Source organism: Xiphias gladius, chromosome 6 (genome assembly GCF_016859285.1).
Source record: "Xiphias gladius isolate SHS-SW01 ecotype Sanya breed wild chromosome 6, ASM1685928v1, whole genome shotgun sequence".
Classification (NCBI taxonomy): Eukaryota; Metazoa; Chordata; class Actinopteri; order Istiophoriformes; family Xiphiidae; genus Xiphias; species Xiphias gladius.
The window spans coordinates 18,486,714-18,512,057 of NC_053405.1; the positions used below are offsets into that span (position 1 = coordinate 18,486,714).

Sequence of the window (25,344 nt, forward strand, 5' to 3'; positions counted from 1 at the left end):
CGTGGCTGTGTTCACTGACATGTTTATATATGTGGCGGCAAGTGCATTTGTGCTTGTGCAAGTACAGTATATCCACGGGTGTGAGTGTGTGAATGTATGTTTAATTGCTGTGTGATTTATTAAGAGCCAGACAGTGCAGAGACAGGCCACACTGGCTCTTCTCCACTCTTGGCTGCATCAGTGAATTCAACAGGATGTTAATCTGCGAGGATGAGCGGGGGGTCAGCGGTGGGGTAGCAGGGGATTGACATTAAGGCCTTAGCTGTCCAATTCAGAAACACACCTAAACACACACACTTCTGTTGCTCTCTCTCTGTCTTCCTCTCAGGGTATCATTGTACATGTATTTGACTTTTCTGGCACTTTCTCTTGATGTATATGCAATAAAATATAAATTATTGGAGGTAAAATCCCAGTAAACCAGCATGGGACGATTTCTTCCATTCCCCCTTTTCCTGATGCCTTAGCATGCTGTTTGCTGTCAGTAATAAAGATGTTTTTTTCTTAATTTAGGATTGTTTGCGCTATCGTGTTGCCTAAACTCTTCTCCATGTGTTGTAATTCCTATGTTGGACTTTTTTTTCTTATTTGGAAGTTATAATTCATAAACCTTTTTTTTGCCTCAGTAGTGACAGGACCTGAGGATTGCAATGTCAGCCTGTTTGTCTGTGGCCCATGATATCTCAATATCTACTGGCCAGATTACCATGGAATAGTCAAATCATTGAAAACTGAAATACAATGTTTTTTGACACCAGTTTTACTTTTTGAAAATCAGCATATATGGTATACAGGTTTAAAACCCCTAAAACTAGCTCCACAGTCACATATTTTTGGACAAATCTCCTCAGACTTATAAAATCCATATTTCCTTTCCCTAAAACCACATAATTCCAAGATGATGATTTGAATTCACGTTAAATCTTTGGGATTTGTAAAAGCTCAATATAATGCACAAAGAGTTTAAGAGTATTGGTGCACCAAATACAAGGAGGGCTGGGGGGAATTATTTCTACTTGTAAACAAGCTGCTGCTCTTCAGCATCCATCCAAAATCTGTACCTGACACATTTTCTTTCATTCCCTCCACTGCTCTTCCTTCAGTCTGTTTCACATAATGGTTGAAAGGCTCTGATGCACAGCTACATTGGATATTTATTTCTTTCATATGTGATGTGCATTAAAGGGGAACTCCACAGATTTTGCACATCAAAGTCTGGGTCTTGGGGAGTACTACTGCATATGTCAAGACAGTTGTATGAAGCCTTTTGTGAAGGAAATCTGATAAATTGCCTCAGGTGATGTCAGACAAATACTACTAGTTTGAAAATAAAACAAATTTTGGGGTCTGGAGTCAAAAAGAAGCTAGCGTAACAGACTCTGTAGCCTGCTCCTCATCTCTGCTTAAAGCCAGCAGCTCGAGGCCACATTAGCTTGAATCTCTGACCCAAGTGTCAGCGGTTGAGTTGCATTGTGACAGTGTTATAGGAGTGCAATGCTAAATCCATGGAGTGCTCTTTAACGCATTCAAATTTAATGTGTGTGCAGTAACATAAGGATCCTTCCCGCCACAGTTCATTTTTAATCACATTGTTCGGGTTGATGGTTGTTAATTTCAAGACCTGATCAAATCCAAATGGTTTGTATGACATAAGCCACATTACTCACTTGTCTGTTTCTACATACAGTAACTGAGTGGGAAAAGAGAGCCACAAAGAAAGACACCCACATTCACACAGATACCTGCAGCTTGAAGCCTCAAGTTGTCTGTGTTTTTTCAGGGTGAATGACCCAGGTTCGTCCAGAGTGACGGACTTCATCTTGAACATGAGTGAATAGGTTACAGAGAGAGAGAGGTGGAGGAGAAATGCTACATCATGGCTCTGATGAGTGAGGATAGCGTGAGTGTTTCATGATGAGAGAAAAAAGCGTTCGGTCGGAGAGGGGTCAAGGTGGGAGTGTAGAGGTAAACTCAGATAAGTTATCACAGGAAAGGCCATTAGCTGCTCTCTATCCCAACCTGCACAGGAAATGTGGAGTGACAGCAAGATATTTCTTCCCTTTCTCACTGCTGGTACCTCTCTGCACTCACTTGCTCAGTCAGTCTGTCCTGCCAGCAATTTTCTCTTCTATTCTTTCTTTTTCTCTCTGATTTAGCTGTTTGAAGTTTTTTCTCTTCAGTTTTCTTTTCTTATACTTTCTTTTCCTTGTTGTCTTTTCCTTCCCATTCTTTTCTTTTCTTTCCCAGTTTTTCCTTTCTTTTCCATTTTATTAACTTACTATTTCATTTAATTAACTTTCCATTTTTTTTTGTTATGTTTCATTTTCTTTTTTCTTTTCTTTTTTCTTTCCCATTTTTTCATTTCCTTTTCGTTTATTGATAACTTGCTATTTTGTTTCATTTCCTTTCCATTTTGTTCTGTTTCATTTCTTTTTCCTTTCTTTTTATCTCTATTTTGGTTTTTCACCTTTTCTTTTCCATCTCTTTTCTTTTCTTTTACTCTCCTTTCCTTTCTCTTAGCATCAAACCATAGAAGCACCAAATGGAATGTTCCACAAGATACGAGAAATAATTGAGGGAACATTTTCAATTCCCCTGCAAACATCAGAATAATACAGTATTTAGCTTAAATTTAACTTAAATTTGATTTTAAATCTTTGTGAAGGCCCTCTTAAGATCTATTCAATGCCAAAATGTTTGCAGGTAACTTTCCTTTAAAGTTTTTCCTTTATTCTTTATCTATTTTTTCAAATTTCAAATTACTGCCTTTACCTTCTTTCTTTTCTGCCCATGTTATTTCTTCTCTGTCTCAATTTGACTTTGTGTGCCTGATGGATTTGGGACCAGTTGAGTGTTGAAACGCATTAACCTGTCTTGCACCATTCTGCTGGATTGTGTTTTGGGGCCCATCATCGACCTCTCTCTAATGTGATGAAGACTGAGCTGGGAGAGCATCAGGGGTGTTGTAGGCCTCTGGATTAGGTCCTATCTATCAAAAAACACCTGCTCTTTTATAGCCCAGAAAGTTCCCTCTCTCTCTCTCTCTCTCTCACACACACACACACACACACACACACACACACACACACACACACACACACACACACACACACACACACCTACACACAAAAAAACTGCTATAGATCACCAGGCTACAGAAGCAGGCACCAGAGTCAGGCGTTCAATTGCTCTAGCATGTGCTGGGGAATGTTAATAGATGTTATTACATGAGATGAGGAGCAGGGGTGAACTGGTATGATTTAAAGCGTTCATGCCGGAGACAACTGTAGTCACGACTGCATGTGAAACTGTAGCTAACAAGCTCTTCGTGGCCCCCAGAGAGCAAGAGATGGATATACAAAGACAAAGAGGGAGACAGAGGAAGAACAAAGGAAAAAGGGAAATATGTGTCTTATGTCAAGGCTTAACAAAGGAGCCATGGTGAGTTTTGAAATGTCTGGATAGTACATTGTGCACACTTCTTCTTACTGTGTAAAGGATGTAGAATCTCTGCAGTTGAGTGGCGAGTTGAGGTTACATGGTGTGTTAGGTTTAATGCGACTTAAGGATCAGCAAGGGAGGTTGACAGACTTATGAATGAATTCGAGGATAGAGACGGAGCGAGAGCTACTGCATATGGTTTCTTTACCACATGTGTGTATATACTATATATTGAATGGCCTTTTGACAGTTAGCAGAGCTGGGTGTGAAGACGCACGAGCAGGCCATCACAGAAGGAGCAGAGGCTATGTTAGGAAACACAAAGTTAGAGGAGGTCAGATGGTGTATGTACGTCTGAGTCCAGAGCTATTAAAGTGTCAGACTATCAAGTAACTTGAGGCTGAGAGGGATTAATATGGCAATGTGCAGTTTTCTGGAACTGATGTGCAAGCCTAAAAGTTTGAGGCGATGATAGCGTAATGGCAGAGAAGTGGGTATCAGGTGGTTGCCAACTCAATTCAAGGGTCTGACAGATTTGGTTTTTTAAACACCGTTACAGATGTTTTTGGACTGAAGCTGTAAGTAACTGTTATTTTGTGTGAATATTTTACTGTATTGGAAACTTGATCATTCTTCTGTTCAAGAAAACAAGACAAGATGACTAATAATTCACTCTTAGTGCCGTAATTTTATTCTTTGCAAACTGACAAAGCATCAAAAACAACATTTTCCTTGTGACAGACCAAAACTCTGCCTCTGGTTGGCCCCGCAAAGAGATGAATACAAATAAGAAAGTAAAATTTTATGTGGTACCCAGATATTTTCTGATTTCTCCATATTTTTATCATTGTGTCAGATGAGATCACAGAATCATATATATTTTTGCAGTGACTTGGCAGAGACATTGCAGGCTACAAGTTGGACTCAAACCAATGCTGTTCAATCTGACGGCACCAAAAACAAGTGTTTATGAGTATTTTATGAATGAAAGTCAACCTGAACCCATTCATTGTCACTTTACACCAAAGATGGGCTCTGTATTTTTTTTCTTTTCTAGTCAGTAGAAAAAGGGTGAACATGTGGATGTGCAGCAGGTAGACTTCGCACCAACAGCTGTGATTAATTTGGTATAATACTGCTAATCCAAGTATCACCCCATGTGATGTTTTATTTCACTAAAATGAAATAAAACATCATTCTTCTCTTGCCTTGCCATGCATTCAGTTGTGCGTGTTGGGTGCATAAAGACAGTATGACCTTCCATCAGATTGATGTTGGACCACGTAAAAGCTTTGTAAGTGGGTAAATGTAGGAGATAATTGAAAAATGTTGTGTTGTGGGGCAAACTGCAATAAATTGGCATCACAACTGTTCGGATTATGCTTTGCAAATGGACTTTATTTAAGGCAGTTCTTTGCCATGGTTGGAAGTTAAAAAAAAACAGCAAATCCAATATACAGTCCTTCAGCTGATCTGATGAAGGCTGTCATTCAGCTGCACAGAATACTTTGCTGTGTAGTGGGCAGACATTCAACGTTCAGGGATGAACCACCCTTTAAGGCAACATCTCTACGAGTTAGGTGATACAAAATCTAAAGGAGGAGACCAACCTGTGAGGTGTCATGGTTGAAGATGATGGAGCTGAGGTCACCACAGTTGTAGTGTGTTATGAGGTCCTCAGTGGTGAAGGAGCCCTGCAGGCTACCTGCTCGAACGCCCTCATGCTGCAGCAGTGTCTGGTTCAAAGCAAACAGCACCTGGAGGGAGAGAGAGACGAAAAAACAGGAAGGGTGCTGTTAGTTTCTGTATCCACAAACTCGGTTTTCTCTGCTCTGTGCTTAAGAGGAATTTTTGCCATGACGAGGGAGAAATAGTGCAAGCATGGCCAGTGTTTCTCCCAAAAAATATAATGTGACCTTAATATACAATGAAGCAGTTATGCTGTGTGTCGTAAAAATATAAGTTCTTTTGCACTATTTTAATTTCTTTCAGGATATTTTCATACACTTTCCATACAGGCTTACTACAGGTAAAAGCAGACCGCAAAAGACATGGCAAGACTCCACTGACTTTCTTCTGAACAAGGGGGAGAACAGGGGAAGAAGGAGAAATGTAAAGAGAGAGAAAAAGAGAGAGAGAGACCCATTAAAAATAGCCCTTCTTTCTCTTTCACCAAGACCAGGGTGCTGTAAATTTACGGTGCCCATTAAAATCAAAAGTAAACCCTCTTTAGAGAGAATTTATAGCGTGCAGCCACCAGCCAGCCCAATACTCCACAGCTGTCCTAGACACTAGGGGTTAACCTCCGAGCTCCCGCCCTCTACAATCCCACGGCACCTCTGACTGGCCTGGCAACCGAGACCAAGTTGTCAATCACTGTTAAGCTCTCTTACAGGATCCAGAGGTGTGTTTGAAGAGGGAAATGTGTTTCTTTTCTTTCCACGTGGAAATACAGCAGATTTCACACAGTTCTACATTGCACCCAGTAAGACAGTTTCAGTTTACTTGATTAGAACAAGTGACTCAGCTCATCATATCTTCAAACCACACCAGACTTATCCACGTCTATGATCCTAATTACCAAGAAACCTGACTAGCGCTTTGGAAAATACTGCAGGGAGAACGTCAGCATCCTGGCCCAGATGATTTGTTGAGCAGCTTAAGGCCGATACAGCTGCACAACTGATTGAGGCCGATGTCAAAAGTCTGGGTCGTAATTCACGTGATTAAGTTATGTTTTTGCAATCATAAATGCCCATATCGTGCATATTGAATGCTTCAACTCCAGGTAACCTTTACGCTGGGATAATCACAACCAAGCTCTAAGCTCAACCTTGTGACTCCCTCTCTCTGTCTGAGGTCATTATGTTTGCTAACCAGTCTTGTGAGCTTCTCAGCTCAAGTGTGTGTTTTTTTTTTCATAATGCAAAGCGACAACTGATGAGCTAAGGGCATATATACCTCAGCTCATTATCCCCTTTTCTTGTCTTTATTTTTCTCTTCCCCTGCTCTTCCTCCACTTTCAGTCAACATCCTCCTCTCATGTCTCTGCCAGCACCAGATCCTGAGCCCTTCCTCCCACTCTACAACCAAGAGCTGAGTGCGATCTTATTTATTCTTTTTGACAGTTTTCATCCTGCATTTTTTGCAATGCTCAGCGCCATGCTGTTGCCCCGCCAGGGGAGCATAATCCAGGAATAGGTCTGGATCAAACCTGTGACCATGTCAGTCCTGAAAAAACATGACTTTCATGCTTTTGTCAGCTCATATCTCACCATCAGAATTCGCAAACCCAGAAGCCCCCCTGCTGGATCAGTAATGACACTATACCTCATTTCAGTTTCTAGACATGAGATTCTTTTATTGCTCTAAACTCCAGGTAATGTGGAGGTGTGATGCCAGGCCCAGAGAGGCTAATATCTGCCTGACGAAGTAGCTACAGTAACTACTTCTACTTCTGCAGATGCTGATTCTATGCCAGTAAGTTGCCACTGCCCCAAGTCCATGACCCACAGGGCTCTTTGCCTCGTCTCAAGGGTTTATCCAAGAGAAACAGCAGAGCAGGCCTCGGGCAGAGTTAGGGTCCAGAGCTGGCACAGCACACATACCTGCCAGGCTTTTCGTAATGCAGCCGGCTTCAGTAATTTCCTTAACATGGCAAACTGCAACAGACACGTTTGACAGGAGGGTGAGTGCATTAGAGGATGTGGGGTAAGAAGGGAGGGTGTGTGTGTGTGTGTGTGTGTGTGTGTGTGTGTGTGTGTGTGTGTGTGTGTGTGTGTGTGTGTGTGTGTGTGTGTGGTTATGTTGTTAAGGGAGTTGTTATTTCAATATTGTCTGTCTCCCGGGGAAAGAACATCTCTGCAGCTGTAACCATGGCGCCTGAGTTTGTGCTGGGCTGAATGAGTGAGCCTGTCAATCACTGCGGGAGAGGCAGAAGGGGAGAAAGAGGGAGAGAGAGGAAAAATGCAAACATTCACGGTGTGTGTGCATAAGTGTAAGTATGTGTGTGTGCATTCACGCATGTGTTGACTGACAGAGTGGGTGTTCTCATACTGAAGTGGTCCACTCACTCTGACAGACTGGCTCTTTTGCAGCCAGGCCCTTTCAAAGTAACTAGCATTGACTCTGTTCACCACATACTTTACTACTGCAGGTCTCTCCTCTCTTTTTTCCTCGTCTCACCTAATACATGTGTGAGAAACTCCCATTTTAATTGAATAAAAGCTTTATAAGAACGAAGCTGGAAGGAGCAGTGCACACGGATGGTCTTGGAACCTGCAAACTGAGAGCAGCACTCCAAAAATTCATTAGCGAGCGTTGGAAAGAAAACAGAAAGAAGGGGTAAGGCAGGAGTGGGAGCAACAGCGACAGATATTTTATGTTTAAGAGTGAAGATGATATTTATCAGCATGCGTGTGCATTGTAGCAATTGACCTTGAAGAGAATTAAATCCTGGCTTTTTAGCTAGCAACAGTGTTAGCTTGTTGGAAGTTTTTAGAAGTCTGAAGAATGTAATGAGTGGGTGCCGATGGCAAGGTGCTGGAACTGAGAGGGCTTACCCTTGTAGACTACATCACTCCCCTATTATTCCTCCTTAAATCTGAATTGGAGATTGTGAGTGATGGATAGAGCTAAAGGGCTTCAGGCTGTGATAAAACAGCAGGAAGAGTCAAACTGTGGAGGCCAAGCAGTGAACTCTGGCAAAGCAGAGAAAATCCAATACCCAGGATTACTATTTACTTGTCAGCTAGCAGTCTGTAAAAAAAATGGAAAGAAAGCAAAAATCATCAACAACAGCAGTTAACACATAGATCAAGAACAACAAAACACTGTCACATGCCTATCCTGTCTCCTTCGGTCATTTTTTTATGTCCACATTCCCCAAGCCACCCTTTTAATTTGACCATGCATTACTCACTTCTTCTATCTCAGCTGTTGTGAAACAATGAGACACTATTCCACTTTTTCTGCAAACTGACAGAGAAAGTGGAAAGAAAGAACAAAGGAAGGGAGGAGTAATGGTATGAAGAAGAAAGAGAACAGAGAACAAAAGCCAGAGAGTTGAAAGCGTGAAAGAATGGTATAAGACAAATAAAGCCTTGTTCTCTATGAGAGGAGCATGTGTTGTACAGATGGAAGTGATTCTTCTGTTTTTGTGCGGTGGAGAGTTTGTGTTAGGTGTATGGGCACAGGCCTGGCATGGTAAATGACTGGGTATAACCAGGCAGGTGAAGGAAACCCTGGTGGCGCCTGCCAGCGTCGGGCAGGATAACTGAAAAGTTTTGTTCCTACACTCCTCTCCCTCTTTTTCCCTGCTCTACTTCATTTCTCTCATTTTGTTTTTCCATGTATTTTCCTGTGTATTTTGCCCACTCCATTTTTGTCCTTGTGAACTGGCAAAGCGGCTGCTATGACTCCAATTTACCATTTTATCTCTTATGCATTTGTGTTTTAGCAAACAAATGTCCATATGTTTTTCCTTTTCTTTTTTTATCCTCAGTAGTGTTACACACAACACAAAATTATCAAAAAATCATCACATAGTTTATCATCAAGTTAGCTGTCACAATAGGAAATAAGCTGGATTGCCTTTCTGCTCTCTTTGCCAACCTTTTTGGTTTGTGACACCTTAAAAATGGAGCGGGGTCTCCTTGTAATCCCTCATTCTCCCCTAGGAACTTCTCAGATTCTTTCATCGTTCATTTGCAAAGCAGGAAGATAAAACTATCATTCAGAAAAAATAAGCAGCAGAACATTTTAAATCTCACTCTTCCTTATTTTAGTCCAGGCTCCCAGGTTGAAAACTACAACTTTACGGCACACAACAGGTTGTTTTACTGCTAAGGGGGCTGAATGTTTCGTAGTTTCTAACAATAAGGAGCAAATAAAGTGCTCTTATTTGGTTTTAGCCTTGTTCTTTCTCTTCAAAACAAGCACACATGGAACAGAGAGAGGAGGGACGCACTCCAATATTATCTTTGTGACAGAAAGGAACAAGCTTTATGGAAAGTGTGGTCTTGATTTAAAAAAAAAAAAAACAGTAAAGATGAAATAAAAGCAATCAATCAATGAAAACATGGTGCTGTGTTTATGGACCTATTAAAAGAGTACAGGACAAAGTACAGACAGTTTTTAAAAAAAGTTTTAAAATTGATTTGGCAGAATCAGAGATATTTTCTTTTTTATTCCACTGATTCTTCTTCCTTGTCTAAAGCTGATTCCCTCATTACCCAAATTGCAACTTGACCGCTGATAGTTCAGTCAGAGATTTGGGTGTGTTATGCTACTAGCAGCTAATGTTGCCTCTAACCTCAAGCAGAGATGCAGAGCAGGCTGCAGAGGTCTGGTAAACTCACTTATTTCTAATTCCACACTCCAGATTTTTTTTTAGTTTTAAATTTATAGTTTTCAGCCCCTACCGACACTGACTCAAGTCCCTCTGGAGCCACAAAAGATTTATGCAACAGACTTTGATGTGTATATTCAGTGTAGTTCCTTTTTTAATGTTTAATTTATAAGTAATCAATTACTGTTTAAAATTTTTTTATCCCCTTTAAATATAGAGAATCCATCTAGAATTACAATTCAGCTCTTTCTCTCTGTCTTTATCTCTGCTCAGTCCAAACAGTTTCAGGGTGGTGCGTTCCCCTCGGCCGCTCTCGTCTCCCTAAGGGCCACTTGTGTTTCATTGCCTGAGAAAGAGAAGAGCTAGACCCCTGACCCAGGACACGCACTGCTGGGTTCCTCTGGACCGAGCCGGCTTTCCCTTTGGGCTCTGGCTACAAATGACAAGAGGGGATTGGGTTTACGCCACCCTGGGGTGACCGAAGGGAAGGAGGTATGGAGTTGAAATAACATCCAGGGCAACCGAAGAATAAGACAAATGCGATATCTCATCCCTGTTCATCGCACAGCAAACCCCCCGAAAAAGGGTGGATACCGATTTGTGTGAGAATACTTTCCCCTTCATAACCGCAGTAGAGACGCATAAAATAATTCATTAAAAAAAACACTGTTCTGTCCATTTTCTTTTAACCTATATTGTCTCAGTATGACTTTACGCTTGAATGTGCATGTGGGATTGGCGGGAGTATTTTAAAAGGCTGCTGTTGTCTGATCTTTTAGTCCCTGCTAGCTCTGAAATGCACCTTGAATACATTAGGATGGAAAGATGGTGTCACACAAGAACACATCAAAGTTGTCTGGACAGGCTCACATGATAGCTTCACTGTTGTCTCCTACGGTTTTATCAACAAGGGGTCCTCAAGACTTTCTTTTTTCACTCCCAGGGAATCATGTAACCTCTCAGGGGCTTGAAAGGCAACATTCGAGCATAAAAATGCTCCAATTGTGACCTCCAACGTCAGACCATTGCCAAAATAGTTTTACAGCCCTTCGGCGCCTTTCGTTTCATTTGCCCATTTGAAGGTAAGTAGCACTTTCAACTCATCACATCTGGCATGAACTGCGGCAAGCAAGAGCCTTACTTTCTTCCAAATCTTTATCCCTGTTAATACCCACGATACAAACACACACATGCATGCACATTCAAAAACATATACAGCCACCCGTAAGCACACACGCTAATAATTATACACATCAGATTCCTTTTTGAGAAATACATGTATACAAACCACATTTTGCAGAAAATGAAAGAGAAGACATTTCAGATCTTTTCCTCTAAAGACAGCACCAATGTTTTAAATATTGTTTCTCCTTTGTTGCTGCCTCTCTTTCTCTTCCCAACTCCTTTCTTCCTTCCCTCATTCTCTCTCTCTTTCTCTCTGTTTCACAATGTCTCTCACCCTGCCTGGTCTACCTCCTGTCTCAGCCTAGGAAATCCAGGGATTACGAGAGGGACAATCCCAGTGGCAGAGGCCTGCTGCTCCTAGTTTCCAGAGAAAGCCTCCCATTCTTCCCCCTCCTTCATCCTTCCGTCCTGTATTATTTCCTCTCTGAGGGGGGGGTGAGGGTCTAATGATGGGATATATCCCTCCCTTAGTTTGGTATGGTAAAAAATCATCTAAACTTCCACCCCTCCTTGTATTTTTCTCATCCTTCCTTCCTCTGACTAAAGTTCATTCTCTCCACATCCACTACTCTCCTACCTTCACTGCTGTCTCTTCTCCACTTGTTTGTCTTTTTTTACACCAGTGAAACCAGACCTATAGGCACCCATACACACACACTGTATACACCCCTCCAGTCCCCAGAGCCTCCTGTCTCTCCTCCTAATAAGAGTCTCCAGTAAATCAGGGAGTGGATGTAGCCCCAGCTATCCCTACACTTGTCCACAAATAAACCCCGCTGTTTGACTTGGCAGGACTGCCAATGCACCAGTCATCCCAGCTTTCCTGCCTCCCCAGAAAACAGAGAAAATAATAAAGTATCACTTGATCTGAAGTTAAAAAGCACACAGCTGGTCCCTCACCATGAACGCCCACAAGCAGAGGGTGTGGGGTGTGAAAGAGTGGTGGAAGATTATAAAGGGAAATTGGGCTAATTTTTGTTTTCTTTCAACATTAAAGAGCTGTTGAACAGGAAATAAACACATGTAAATACATGTGCAGAACAACACATCTGAACATTACGGGAATAATGCAGGTAAATGTGACAGGTGGAGATGGGCAAAATCTGGCAGAGTCCACCTCTTTGCCTCTGATTCCTGTCACCACATGTGAGAACAAGACGCTTAATTACAAAGCCAAATTACATTAAAGATGCACTAATCAATTTTTTTTTACATTAACAGTGGGTCAAATAACCATGTATAACGTGAAAGGGGTTGCTGATAGTGATCAGCCCATTGATAACTATAACCTGACTCTGCAGTTCCCCATACCGCTGCAGAGTGGTTTAGCGTTCTGTGGCTCAACTCTAATAATCTGATTTGCTCTCGCCGCTCGCATCAATCTCATTTCAAGGCACAGCAGGCAGCTGTTTTCAGAAAAAACAAACAAACACAACGAAAAACTAAAAACCCACAGTAAGCTATCTGCTCAGCACCATCAGACAGACAGAGTTAGCGACCAGCTGGTGAAGATAGTGGAGTATTAGCAGCTAATGTGCCAGATATTTCCCTCAGGAGTTTGTGGAGACCAAAAACAGAGGAAATATTGGACTTACATTTATCATGGGGCCAAAAATATATCTCAGAATGAGTTTTAATGTTGCTCTGTTTCTGCCGGATGGATGCTAGCAACTGTCTGCTAATATGTTCACCTCAACAATTTTATGCGGTGATAATATGACAATGTTTAGTTAATGTTTACAGCCTTTTGCACTGCCCCTTAGTAGCCAAAAAATCTATAAAAGCAGTTTTGATATAAATCGAGTTAAATTATGAAAAAACCCATTACTCTCCATGTGCATAGATTAGTGATTTTCAAGAAGATGTCAGAATTATTATAACTTTTATAATGTGTTGAAAGTGCAAGGTATACTTTAACTGTTAGAGTCTACAAAATTATCTCTGAAAGAAAAAAACACATATGTTTATGAGGTATTGGATGACAGCAATGCCTCTAATCAAGAATAAAAAAAGGCCTAAAATAGGTCTTAAAATCGAATTTTATGGAAAAAAAGTAGGAATGCAGATGGGTGTCAGGTTAATTTCCTCGGCTTCACAAGTCAAGTATCATTTTCATCATTTTTAATGGCGGGATGTGCTTTATTCCAAGAAACTGTTGTATTTTCCTATAGAATCACCGATGTACATTAACTTCGCTTGAAGCCAATTAAATGGTGTCACTCACCACCAGGTCCATCAAATTTCTTCTGTTTCATTTTTTAGGAAATTGAGATTAAAGGCCTTGCTAAAATGTAGCCTAGATCAGGGCAATCTAACTTTATCTCCCCCTAAGCTCATAGTACACCACTAACATCATGACCTCCACTAATCATAACATATTTCACAAACTGCTTTTTTTTCAAGGGAAAAATTCTCATTGAATTCCATTGGATTTATCCGGCTCGTATTATGATGTGTGGTGCTATCCAAACCAGATGAGCTGGGTCTTCTCTGCAGCATGAGAAAGGAGCAGTCAGAAATAGCCGTCTACGCTTAAAACATGCCTCCTCAGCCCCAAACCAAGGCCCGACCAATCTCTCTAATCTCCCTTAGACTGCTTTGGTTGGACTAATGGCTTTAGACAGAAAAATTCTTAAATAATGATTTGTCCTTTGCAAAGTCCACATCTGAGGTCTGTCTGAAACATGAGAACAGCACATAATCTCTTGCATGAACATAAATTTTGTAATGGAGGAAAAACTGGATCCAGATTGAAGACAACAAGTGTCCGAACAGTTAATAGGAGCTGGTTCAGGTGACTGAATTCCTTCTTTTTAAAGAGAGGAATCCTTGCGGGGTTTCTGTGTGTGCATGCAAGTCAATCATCACACATCATTCTGACTATATTCAAATGACCTCAGTTACCAAGTTGAGTCAAACCTTTTCCTTCTATAAATCACTATTTCAGTTCAGTTTCATGTGTCCACCTCAGCAAGCTTCCAGACTGAATTGTTCTTGTTTGCACTATCTGACAGGCAGATTGGATTTCCCCTGCAGAGTAGCGGACACTTAAGCAGCATAGAGTGTAATGCAGCAGATCATAACTATAAAAAAAGCATATTTTCATATGAATAGAATATGACTGGGATGGTTTTATCTGTGAGTTAAAGCCTGCATGTTGTGCGTGATGGTTTCAGTAGTGTGTCTCAGCAGAGGAGTAGACGGTATATGGAGGAGGAGGAGAGAAAAAAAGAAGTGAAAGAGAAGAAAAGAAGAAGAAAGAGAAAAAAATTTGGCAGAGACACAGCAGGAGGCATAATGAAAAGGGGTCAAAAAGACAGACAAAAGGCCATATGTTTACCGTTAACCGCGAGAGGTAGAGAGAAGAGAGAAGGGAGCATGTCTACTGCGCCTCCTCCTCATCCTCCTCCTCCCATCTTACAGGTCTGGAGCCCAGCTGGCTAGTTTTGTCCTCCGATACCTCCCCTGTTCATCCTCCCAAAGCCCCTCCATCCTCAGGCCTGTCCCTGTCACTCCAAAAACAACCCATGTCTCTTGATCTTCCCTCAATTCTCAAACCCTCAATTACTAGCCTTCCTCCCTTTCCCCACCCAGGTTATGTGCTCTCAATGACAAATCTCTAGATTATACAGTACAGCAACAGCCCTTCATCTCACACTCCCATCCATCCTTCTTGCTCTTGTTCCCTCTTTTCCTTCATTTGATGGCGGCTCTCCTTCTACCAATGTCACTGATCTGTTTATTTAGCTTTCATGTCCTTCCTCCTTCCTGTACTCCACTTCGTACACATTTTCTCTCTCACTGTATGAGCATGCACTTGTAACTCAATGCTTGTGTGCATACGTGCATGCATGTGGATACTGTGTGTTTGTGTTTCCATGTGTGTCCATCTTCACTACAGAGTTTTTCCAAATTGCACAGTGCTCTGAATGTCTAATAGACTGGAGCAGCAGAAGGAAGACTAAGTGGACCAAACTTCCTCTCCTCCCCTCAGTCACGGCTCTATTAGCCTCGATGCTGAAGCTAAGGCGGCGTAATCCCACAGAAGCACACCATTTCACGGCAAATCAGCAGAAGAAATGTTCAATTTCATGCAAGCGTATTCAGCCTGCCGAAAAACAGCAAGACAGAGCAAGATTCTAATGTAAACCTTTCAAGCACAAAAGAAACTTTGAACCGGCAGCGTATGTGCACGAGTGTTAAATGAGAGTTTTCAGGAGTGGAAATCACACTTTGAGTGAGGGTCATGCTGCTCTGTCATTTCCAAACGTTCTGCCAGCACACCCATGAGGAAGCAGAGTCCAAATCATCTCCTCAATGAGAACAAGCTGTCATAGATGAAGCGTGGAGAGGGACACACAAACATACACAAATGTGTACGACAACAACCCAACTGTTGCCAACCAAGGTTTGCCAACACTTAATGACTGTGGGACCACCAGAGAGACTTCTGATGTATTTGACAGAGAAGTATTTTTAGAGTTGGAAAATACGTATTTATTGGCTGAATCTTTTCTTACAGTAATGGAAAGAAGATTAACCTCCTGCCATGTCACATTTGTGGTCTGAGTGTAAATTTGTCTCTGTGCATTCAGTGGAGACACCAGTCCAGAACATGTTGTTCAACCTCTGCCAAAAGAAGAGGAATGCATCTACCAGAAACTCCTTAGTTGTTGTTTTTTACATATTGCCTTCTTATTTGGCTAGCTAGCCTTCTGGCTAAACCACATCCATGAATCACCTGGGTTTTGTTCAGAGTCGGAGGGTGTGTGAACCCTGCAGAGTCTGAGTGCTTGTTTTCTATTTATCCAAGTGTTAAATACAGAAAATGTAAAGTGTGGGTAACTTTGGATTTGTTAGAGGGCACCTTATCAGAGCAGGTCTGCGTAATGGAAGGCAATGTACTGCAACAAGCAGAGTAACTAATTAATTCGGCTTTTGAGTACATAGTGAAATAATGTAATTACCTTTCCGGAAATTAGAAATTAGTTATTTATTGCACCTCTAAGAACCTGCCCTACACTGTTTGTCACACACACAAAAATTCAGATACATACATACTGTATGAGACGCTGCCCTGGCCTGATCACAGATATCATGAAAACTCTCAACCATTTCTCTTTTTTCTCCATGTCTTCCTCACTTTCTGAGTCAATGAAAAGCAGATGATGAGCAGACTAACAGTCAGTCTACAAGGTTTCGTGTGCTGGACTGACTGACTGGGGGGAATCTTGGTACAGTTGAAAACCTTCTTAATCCACTTCCACGGTATATGGACTGATCATCGGGAGCGATATCACACGCTCACACAAAACTCAAACATTCCAGGCCTGCTTCACAGAGAAGAGAAAGCTCAGCTGGTGATGGAGACCAAAATAAAGGAGAAAAAGTAAAATGAAACACAAGATGACAGCTGAGGAAAAAAGGTGTTAGGGAGGGAAGTCGGTGTGTAAAACTGAAAATGAGGTGTAAAAATGGTTTATTATTCCTTGTGTTGAGCTGTCACCATGCTTCTTCAGCAGTGCTTGTCAGTTGGTTGAATAGATTCAGAGACCCTTTCCCTCCACCTTTTAGACGTCGGATTAGGGTGGTTGTGTCCGACCACTTCTGTAACTTTCAGAAACTGGCGATCCGACATTCACACACTCTATCTTTCTTTTGTTATTCTTGATGCAACTTTTTCTGTCACTTTTCATGTGAGCAACCAACTGCAACTCTATGTAATGTCTTCCAGGAGAGACCTCCCCATATTTAAACAACTGCGTCTCCCCCCTCTTTGAAGGCTAACCTGAAAATCTGCGAAACCATGGTCCTTAATAGGGTTCCCTAAGGGATGCAAAAAAAGTTCAAGAGCTGTATGTTATTGATAGCAATAAGGTCTTTTTGTTTAGGAGAGTAGAAGTGCTATGAGATTTTCCTCTGTAAATGGGGGGAAAAAAAGGGAAGTTACGTTTATCACGGTTAATAGTTTAGATTTTGAAGGGGGAAATTAGATTTTTGACGTCAAGACATTGGCAAGGAGGCTTCCAAAGTGTTAGGTCTTAATTACTGTGGTTCAGAAGTTTTGGGATATAAATAGTTAATTAATTGCACTGGTTTATTCTGACAGCTAAAGCATACGTCAGGCCTACGCTGATAATTGAACTAAGAAGGAATTAATCATGTTTATGAGCAACCCCTTAATGAGTCTGCCTGTCTCATTAGAGCAATTGATCTGTATTAGAGGAAAGAGAGTTTAAGAAAATATGTATTTGTGTAAGTGCAGAAGTGTGTTTGCTTGTGTTTGAGAGAGAGAGAAGAGAACAGTATTTGTGTATCTGTGTGTGGGGAAGGGGGGCAGAGAAAGAGGCAATGAAGCCAACATAGAGACAAAACAGACAAACAAACAGACAAGAAAATTCACAGAAGGACCAAGTGGGAGGCAGTGAAAGTGAGGGGGAGCCCAGTGATAGGATATGGGAAATAACTCCTCTGTGCTGCCAGTGGTTTGGAGGGGGAAGGCAAAGTCTTGACGGCATGTGGTGGAGGGTTTACAGTGACGCTGGCCATAGATTAGTAGCTTTTCCTCTAGCTGACCTTGACTAGGAGCACTGTGCTGGCAGACACATCAGAGGAAGGGTATTTAACTGCTCTCATAAGACAGTCATTATTTCATAAATCTGCAGTTTAGGCACTTTGCTCTGTTGATTTGAGCCTAGGCCAAGGCTTAGAGAATGTTTTTTACACTCTGCTGAATTTATTTACAACCTTGATTCATTTTTGTGTGTTTACGCACATGTTTGTGTGGGGGCAGGTGGGTGTGAGAGAGAAAGAAATTGAGAATGCTAGCGGAAGGAGAGTGATCTGGATGAAAGTGATTGAGCTCATTCTCCCTTTACTTGTTGTTTGTTTGACTGCTGCATGCATAATATGTGCGTGTATGTGTCTGCATGCGCCATCCTGCAGGAACTAATGTGATAATTCTAGCACAACGCCAACAGAGAATTACATTTCACCGCGCCTGGTGCGCACATGAAATCATTCCCTCATGAATCTTTGACACGTATTTCTACTACCAGTTTTTTATTTTGCTCTTCGCATTCCTTGCTGTTCTTTGATCTGTGTTTTATCCTTGTTATCAGGATTCTGGTGCTGTATGTTTTTAGTCTTTCAGTCTTTAAGACCTGAAGACCTTTTAGTGTCTGGATCTCCACAACTGAAGCACAGTTTGCTAATCAGCACAGTCTGAATGAATATACAATACATAAACAAAAATGTGTATTATACTCAATGTGTTTATTTATATGTGTTTATGTTTATCTGTCTTTGCTCCTCTCTGAAGTAAACAGTATTTCCTTCAGAATGAAATTAAGTACTATTAAAAAGTGTGTTTTTCTTTACTAGATGTCCTCACATGAAAAAACATGGTCTACCTTTATCAACACATACAGTAAACCCTTTCTTTCTTGCTAGCTTGCTTTTTTGTGAGGCATCGACATTCACATACACTTCCATATTCATCCAGCCTCCAACCACCCAGAGCTCTCAGCTCCCTCTAACCTCACAAGGAAAGTGCTTGGTATGAAGAAATCCAATATGATTAAGACTGTGATTGCTGCTTCTAATAGTTTTAGCACCCATACCCTCTATTAAGGAAAACATTGGGTTTGGACCACAGCTCAGCACAGGCTTCTGACAGAAGGGATCAGCCTGTGGGAGAGAACCATAATTCAGTGTTTGAGAGTGTGTGTGTGTGTGTGTGTGTGTGTGTGTGTGTCTGTCTGTGCAGTAGGTGTGAGTTGTACATATGTGGGCACGTACATCGGCCTATGTATATCTGTGCTTTTTTTTCCTCTGTCTTACATGTATGTGTGAGAGACTGTGAGGGCGTTGGTGTGTGTGTTTGCACGGCCCACAGCGTCAAGAGGGCAGACTTGGTCAGCCATTCTGAGGGGTTGTGGTCACCCCAACCAACAGATCACAGGATTGTGGCTTTAAATGGGCTGCAAATCATCAAACAGGCCACACCGATGGAGAGGAATGCTGAAGCAGACGGGAGGGGTGCTGGATAAACAAGATTAAAACTCCTGCAGTTTGTCTTCACTGGAAAGCAAAGACTAAAACCTCAGAAAGATAATGAGTAGCAGAGACCAGTAAAGTGTTTAGTGTTATATATAATATGTGCATGAGTTTCTGTACAGCTGGACTATTTAAAACAGCCTCTAGTATAATTATGTGTTTTGTTTCCTTTGTGCTAATGTGTAATTTCATTCACCTGTCTCTCTTTCCCGGTAGAAATAAATGAAAACTTATTTAAAGACTACTACACTTTAAATTCTAATACTTCTTTAAATCATATTGTCCACGATAGAAACCAATTCTGTGACACTGACAAGTTTCTCCTTTTCCATTTCTGGAAGGTAAATTTAGATATCTTAGTCTGCTGACTAATGTAGTTTTTCAGTTTTTTAAAAGAACTTTTCAAATTGAAAAAACTTCTGAAATGTATTTTAGTAATGCTTTACCTCAGACTGGTTGCACCAGAAAGTGGACCAGCGAAACCGCTAACATGCTAGCCAGCCACGCTAGCATTAGTCTGTCACAATAGCTCCATCACTATTTTCTCTCTACTCTTGTTTAAATCTACTCCTGGCATTTTGTTCACCATTATACAAAATTTTGTTTAACAAGAAGTCACTGAAGAAAGAAAGTTCTCAGACCTAACAACCTTGCTAACGATCAGTTAGCAAACTCATTATCTTAGCTCAGTTTCACAGTTCACACAGTTTATTCAAAATACGTATTTGTACCATTGACTAGAGTAAGGGTTAATAACTGCCTGCAAACCTCTTCTACGTTTCTACTCAACTTTGACAGAGGAGTTTGTTTGTCCTTTCAGAGGGACGCGCCCCAGTCATTCCACTAGAAGGAATTGAATGTATTTGATCTGCCATTTTATTTCACCATTTTATATGTGTTAAATATGTGATTTGTTTTAAATATTTGACCAGGCCTTTAGGCTTAATCTTTGAGACACATCTTTACTGTTAAACTGAGAGTGCAGGATTGCAATTTACTCTGCATGTGGCTAGGTGAAGTTCCAAGTCTGAGTTGGAAAACGAAAGCTTACATTATGTTGCAGGAAAACACTGATTAAGAAATGAAGGCGCAGTGGAAATGTGCCTTTCAGGAGCCAATTTGATGGCGTACAGACACAGAAAAGTGTTGTTTGGATATAAACGACTAAATATACGAGGACAGTTCCCATTTGCGCGCACACACACACACACACACACACACACACACACACACACAAACACACACAAACACAAACACAATCGTATACTCAAATCCACACACTGCTTCTTTGTGTCCCTGGCCTAACTTTAGTGTTATCTCTCACTTGATCACTGCAGACCAACTGTCTGCCCAGCTCTGGAGCCAAAGACACACAAACAAACACAAACACATTCTCAAAGTCTCACATCCACATGTGCACAGACACACGTACACGCACACACCTCAGATTAATGGGCCAAGTCGCACCACAGAGGAAACAATTTCCTATCAAAGCTGCCGTGAGTTTCTAGAGCTGTTTGTTTTTATTGTAAGAGATGATATGCCCTCTCTGTTCTGAGCTAAAAACAGCTGCTATTCTGAACTTAATTTTTGTGCACTAACATGACCTGAAAAAAATAACTCTTTGACTATACCCCTGTCTGTTCATATATGTACTACTAGTGGCCTTGTCTCAACGTATGAGAGCTTTCTCCTTTCCAAGTCACCACACTCCCTGCTGGGACAAAGCCTATCTTAATTAACACTGTGATTTTACTAGATCACTGTTGATTTAGTACCAGCTGATTCTGAGCCTGAGGCACGGACACACACACAGGCCCTGTTCATACCTGGCTTTAACATGCATATTAGGTGCTCCGATCACAAGTGGACAGCTCTAAGCACAGCTGTGAATGTGCCCAATACACAATGAGTACATATCGAGATTCCATAACTCCGACCACATTCAGAGGTGGTCTGGGCCATATATGGCCACATCTTTTAGCAGTGTGTACGCGAATGTGTCGTGGGCCACATTGAAGGATTGCCTACTCAACTGACATCCTCTGCATAAGCAGATGTAGGTGTTTATTCACAAACAAATACAAGTTGTACAAATTGCATAGGCAGGCGTTGTCCACTTTGAAAATTTCGAAAAGCCCATAGAGATAAATTACCAGTGCATCAAACATATTGGGTGATTTGGTTTGTCTGCAACACGCCAAGAAATAGAACCAGTCTATATGTTTTGACTTCTGCTTCTTCTAATTTCCGGCAGAATGGGCACGGGAAGCGCATTGCTGCCAGTTAAAAATAACAATGCACTTGGTCTTTGCAAACCGAATTGATGTATGTTTTTATTTGCATATAGAGTGGGGAGGCGAGATCCGATCACAAGTGGCCACTCGAGACTAATGCCAGGTGTGAACCGACGTACTTGCTGTCCACTTGTGATCAGATCACCCTAGACACATGTTGATATGAACAGGGCCACTGACATGATGTTATCGACTCGAGGGTGACTGAAAATAATATGTCAAAGTCAACTGAGTAGAAATGGGGCCACATCAAGGACTGCCACAGTCTGTGTGTGTATGTCTATGTCTATGAGTGTTTATGTGTCCTCCTGCATGCATGACTGTGTGCCAGTGACCCAATTGCCAAAGTGTGGTTACGGGTGAGTAGCCGTGGCTTTAATGGCTCCACACACACACACACACACACACACACACACACACACACACACACACACACACACACACACACACACACACACTTACACAGAGGGGCTTGCTGACAGATGCCTTACACAGTTCAGGGTTACAACAGAAGAATGGAAAAAAATATATTGTACTTTGCAGCTCCTACAAACAAATACCATGTCTACCACTGCCATTGTCGTGAGAATACCATAAAGGAAGTAACACACAATTAAACAAACACTGCTATAAACAGGCATACACATACAAAGAAATGCAAGAACTAAAAGATGAAAAAAATCCCACATACATACACTGATGTTTGCAGTTATCTTTTAAACAACAGGAACCAACTCAAAAATGTTTATTCCGCCAAAACAAAACTCTCCCTCTCCCAGTTCTCTTCTTTCTTCGTCTTCTCCTCAGGTCACCATCCACTTCTCTCCACCTCATTTCCTCTCCCTCCCTGACCCCCTGCTCTCTCTGTCTGCATCCCCACCCCCACCATCTACACCCCTACCTGGTTCATTTCAGGCCAGGCTGGCAGTGGCCATGGCAACATTCCAAGAAAGCGGGTGAGTCAACAGAGAGCAACAGAGGCCCTTCTCTCAATCTCCGTGTCTCAGGGGGTGAGACTTTTACTGCAGAGGTCCCTGAATGACTGACTGACTGGCGGAGAGGAGAGGATAAAGAGGACTGGTGAGGATACGGGAAAGGAGTAGAAGAAAAGGGTAAGTGCAGAAGATGGCAAAATAATGTAAACTTAAGAAAAAAAAAAATGTAACTCTGAAGTTTCTTGATCTCAAAAGCAAACACTCCTATGTTCAACTTAACGTTACTCACATTAAGTTGATGACCAGTTTGTCAGCTATAAAAGAAATCTGGAAAGCCAAACTTTTATTATTGTAATATTGGCTCATGTTACTCTGAGTTTTTAAATCAGTGTGAGCCAACTAAGAAAGCTTCAATGAAGCCAAATCCTTTACACAGGTGCATCTATAAAAAGAAAAAGCAAACCCCTGCAAATTCACTCAATGAATCAGAGGAAGTCATGACAAAAAGCACAGAACTTTGATAATGGAGACTTGGATTGCTTTGCACTTCTCCCATGTTGTGAGGTTTAGACAACTAAGGCAACATTTTGGCCTCCAAGTGGCTCAGATCTGATTTTTTCGCAGTGTCAACACGACAAATCTGATTTTTGTTTTTTTTGTTTTTTCATATCAGACCTGGGTCACTTGCAAATGTGGTCCTAGATTTGATTCATATCTAAAAATAAACAAGGAGGAGAGTGACCATGGCTTTTGCCTTGTGTCGCCTTCTTGTTCTCACTTTCATCCTCATCATCTGTATTGTCTGGACATGTACGCTAGCACAGCTATGACACAGATGTTTATGATTTAACTGTCACACAAATAATGTTGTTATTGTTATTCTTTGAAGCATTTGGCTGACATTTCAGTTAAATCTGCGCATGTGTGGCCGTTTTGGATCTCACGTGTGAGCACACTGGAGCCGGATACAAGTCATTTACAAACTTGAATGCGAACAATCAACATAAAAACATCAAATCTGACTAAAAAAGTCTGATTTGATCATTAAGGCCTGTAATGTGATTGTAGCCTAAAACCCCATCCTGTGCATCATCTTGTGCTTCGTGTCAGCAGTGACTTTGTCACTAATTAACCAAAACCATGATGTGTCACTGACCTTTAAGATCTTTGAGTTGCCTAAACATTAACCACAAAGATGTTGATCATGTTTAAGGTTGTAGTTGCCACAAGCAAATATTGTAGAGAAAAGCAATGAAATACTTTGACCGTGAACCTTCTGCAGATATTTGCAGCATCAACATATCCATTGTTCTGTTGCACTATTTGCAGATACAGTATATTCAGTGTGAAAGTTTCCTCATTTCGTTTAAAAAAAAAATTAATAGCAGCATATCGCGTTTTACAGCTGATTTGCTGATGCAAACTAGAAGACTGTCCTCCAAAGAAGAATGACAGTATCATTTCAACGATACAGTCATTTCAACGATCACATATCCCGTATATTATGTAATATTACATGTGTATTCAGGCAATATAACATACTCATTAACATTCAAGTTACAAAGCCCTCTAGTGGCCATAGGAATTATGACTCTTGTCCTTCAGGAGTAAAGGAGGAAATAGCTTGCTGTTAAAGATCCACATCAAAACACTGGACTTTGACATGCTGATAGTCCATGTTGGTTTCTTTTAACCATGACCGCAGTCGTTCCCTAACATTAACCAACCACAATGTTTCCTTAACCTTAGCCAAGTACTTATTTTAACCCATTCCATGGTTTTCTCCCAACCCTAACTTAGTCATTTTTGTGCCTAAACCTAGCCAAATGTTAAATACACCAATGTCAGATCTGGTTTTGGAAAGAACTGATAAAAGATGTTGTCCTGATGATAGGGGTTTCAGCTCAAAAACTGCTTGTATGTGTCGTTCTGGGGGGGCAATTACATATGACATATTTTGTTGTTTAATTTTGTGGACTTGTTGGAAATGAGCTGTCAGTAAACATAAGTTTTTATAAGATGGGGTTGAGTATGTTGGGGATTGACAAACCCTGCAAATTGTCAGTTAACATAGTCTAATATTTAACTGATTGCCATTGTGATTAAGATACTTCAAGGCTCCTATTTCATAAGGTGTTCGTGTTATTTTGTCTAAACCCCGGAGGTGTAAATGAGCAGCAAGCTAGTGAGGCAGGTGAGGACAGGACTGAAGGAGAAAAGGGAGTAGAGAGTAGAGGAGATGCAGTGCTTTGTTATCTGGCTCCAGTGCTGTGTTGAGGGTGTGATGGCTTGTGTCAGTTAACACTCATGCAGTGTTTTTTCCCCCTGCTGTTGCCAAAATGGCGGACGAGGTGTCGGTGTATGTGTAAGTGTATATCATCATCTGCACTGTCAGTGTCAAGAGTCAGACTGTCACACACACACACACACACACACATACACACAGACAGACACACACACACACACACACACCCAGACACACTGTCTCACACTAACACAAACACACATGCATATATAGAACAGAGTCCTGGGATGGGTGACACAGACACATGTTTATCATTGAGGGGATTGGTTGGATTCCTTTCATCTGAAAATGGCTGACTTTTCCCTCGCTCCCAGCCTGACCCCTAGGCGGCCTTTATCTCCATCTCTCTCTCTGTTGTTCTCTCTGTGTCTCTCACTTTCTCTGTAACTCTCTCTTTCACCCAGGACAATTTCTCTTAAGCACTTTTTCGTCTTTCCTGTCTAACTCTGAGCCCTTAGCCTCCATTTGACTTAACACCCATTTTATTCTTCTTGATGTTTCTCTTTCACTATCCTCTGACCCATCTGCTTTTCATCTGAGCCCAGCTGGCGGTGGATGTCGGTTACGGCCATGATGGTGTTAGGTGTGGTGGCAGGGTGGGGGACACTTATCCTTCAGTTTTCCGATCAGATTCCTAAAGATTATTATTGCGGACTGATTGATGCATCTGAACAGTGTGTCTGTGTGTGTTTGTGTGCAATTTAACTCCAATTTTTTAAGTGCATCTATGTGGGTGCATTCCTGCATGCGTTTGAAAAAGTATGCGAGTTATTT

At 41.4% G+C, this 25,344-nt stretch overlaps 1 protein-coding gene across 1 annotated transcript in view; it reads right to left on the reverse strand.

Annotated features, from left to right (window-relative positions):
• Positions 1–25,344, reverse strand: part of trabd2b (TraB domain containing 2B) — a 67,358-nt gene that overhangs the window by 21,950 nt on the left and 20,064 nt on the right. The window contains exon 3 of the mRNA XM_040128899.1: positions 5,052–5,198. Coding sequence (XP_039984833.1) covers positions 5,052–5,198 — 147 coding nt within the window. The remainder of the gene's footprint in view (positions 1–5,051; positions 5,199–25,344) is intronic.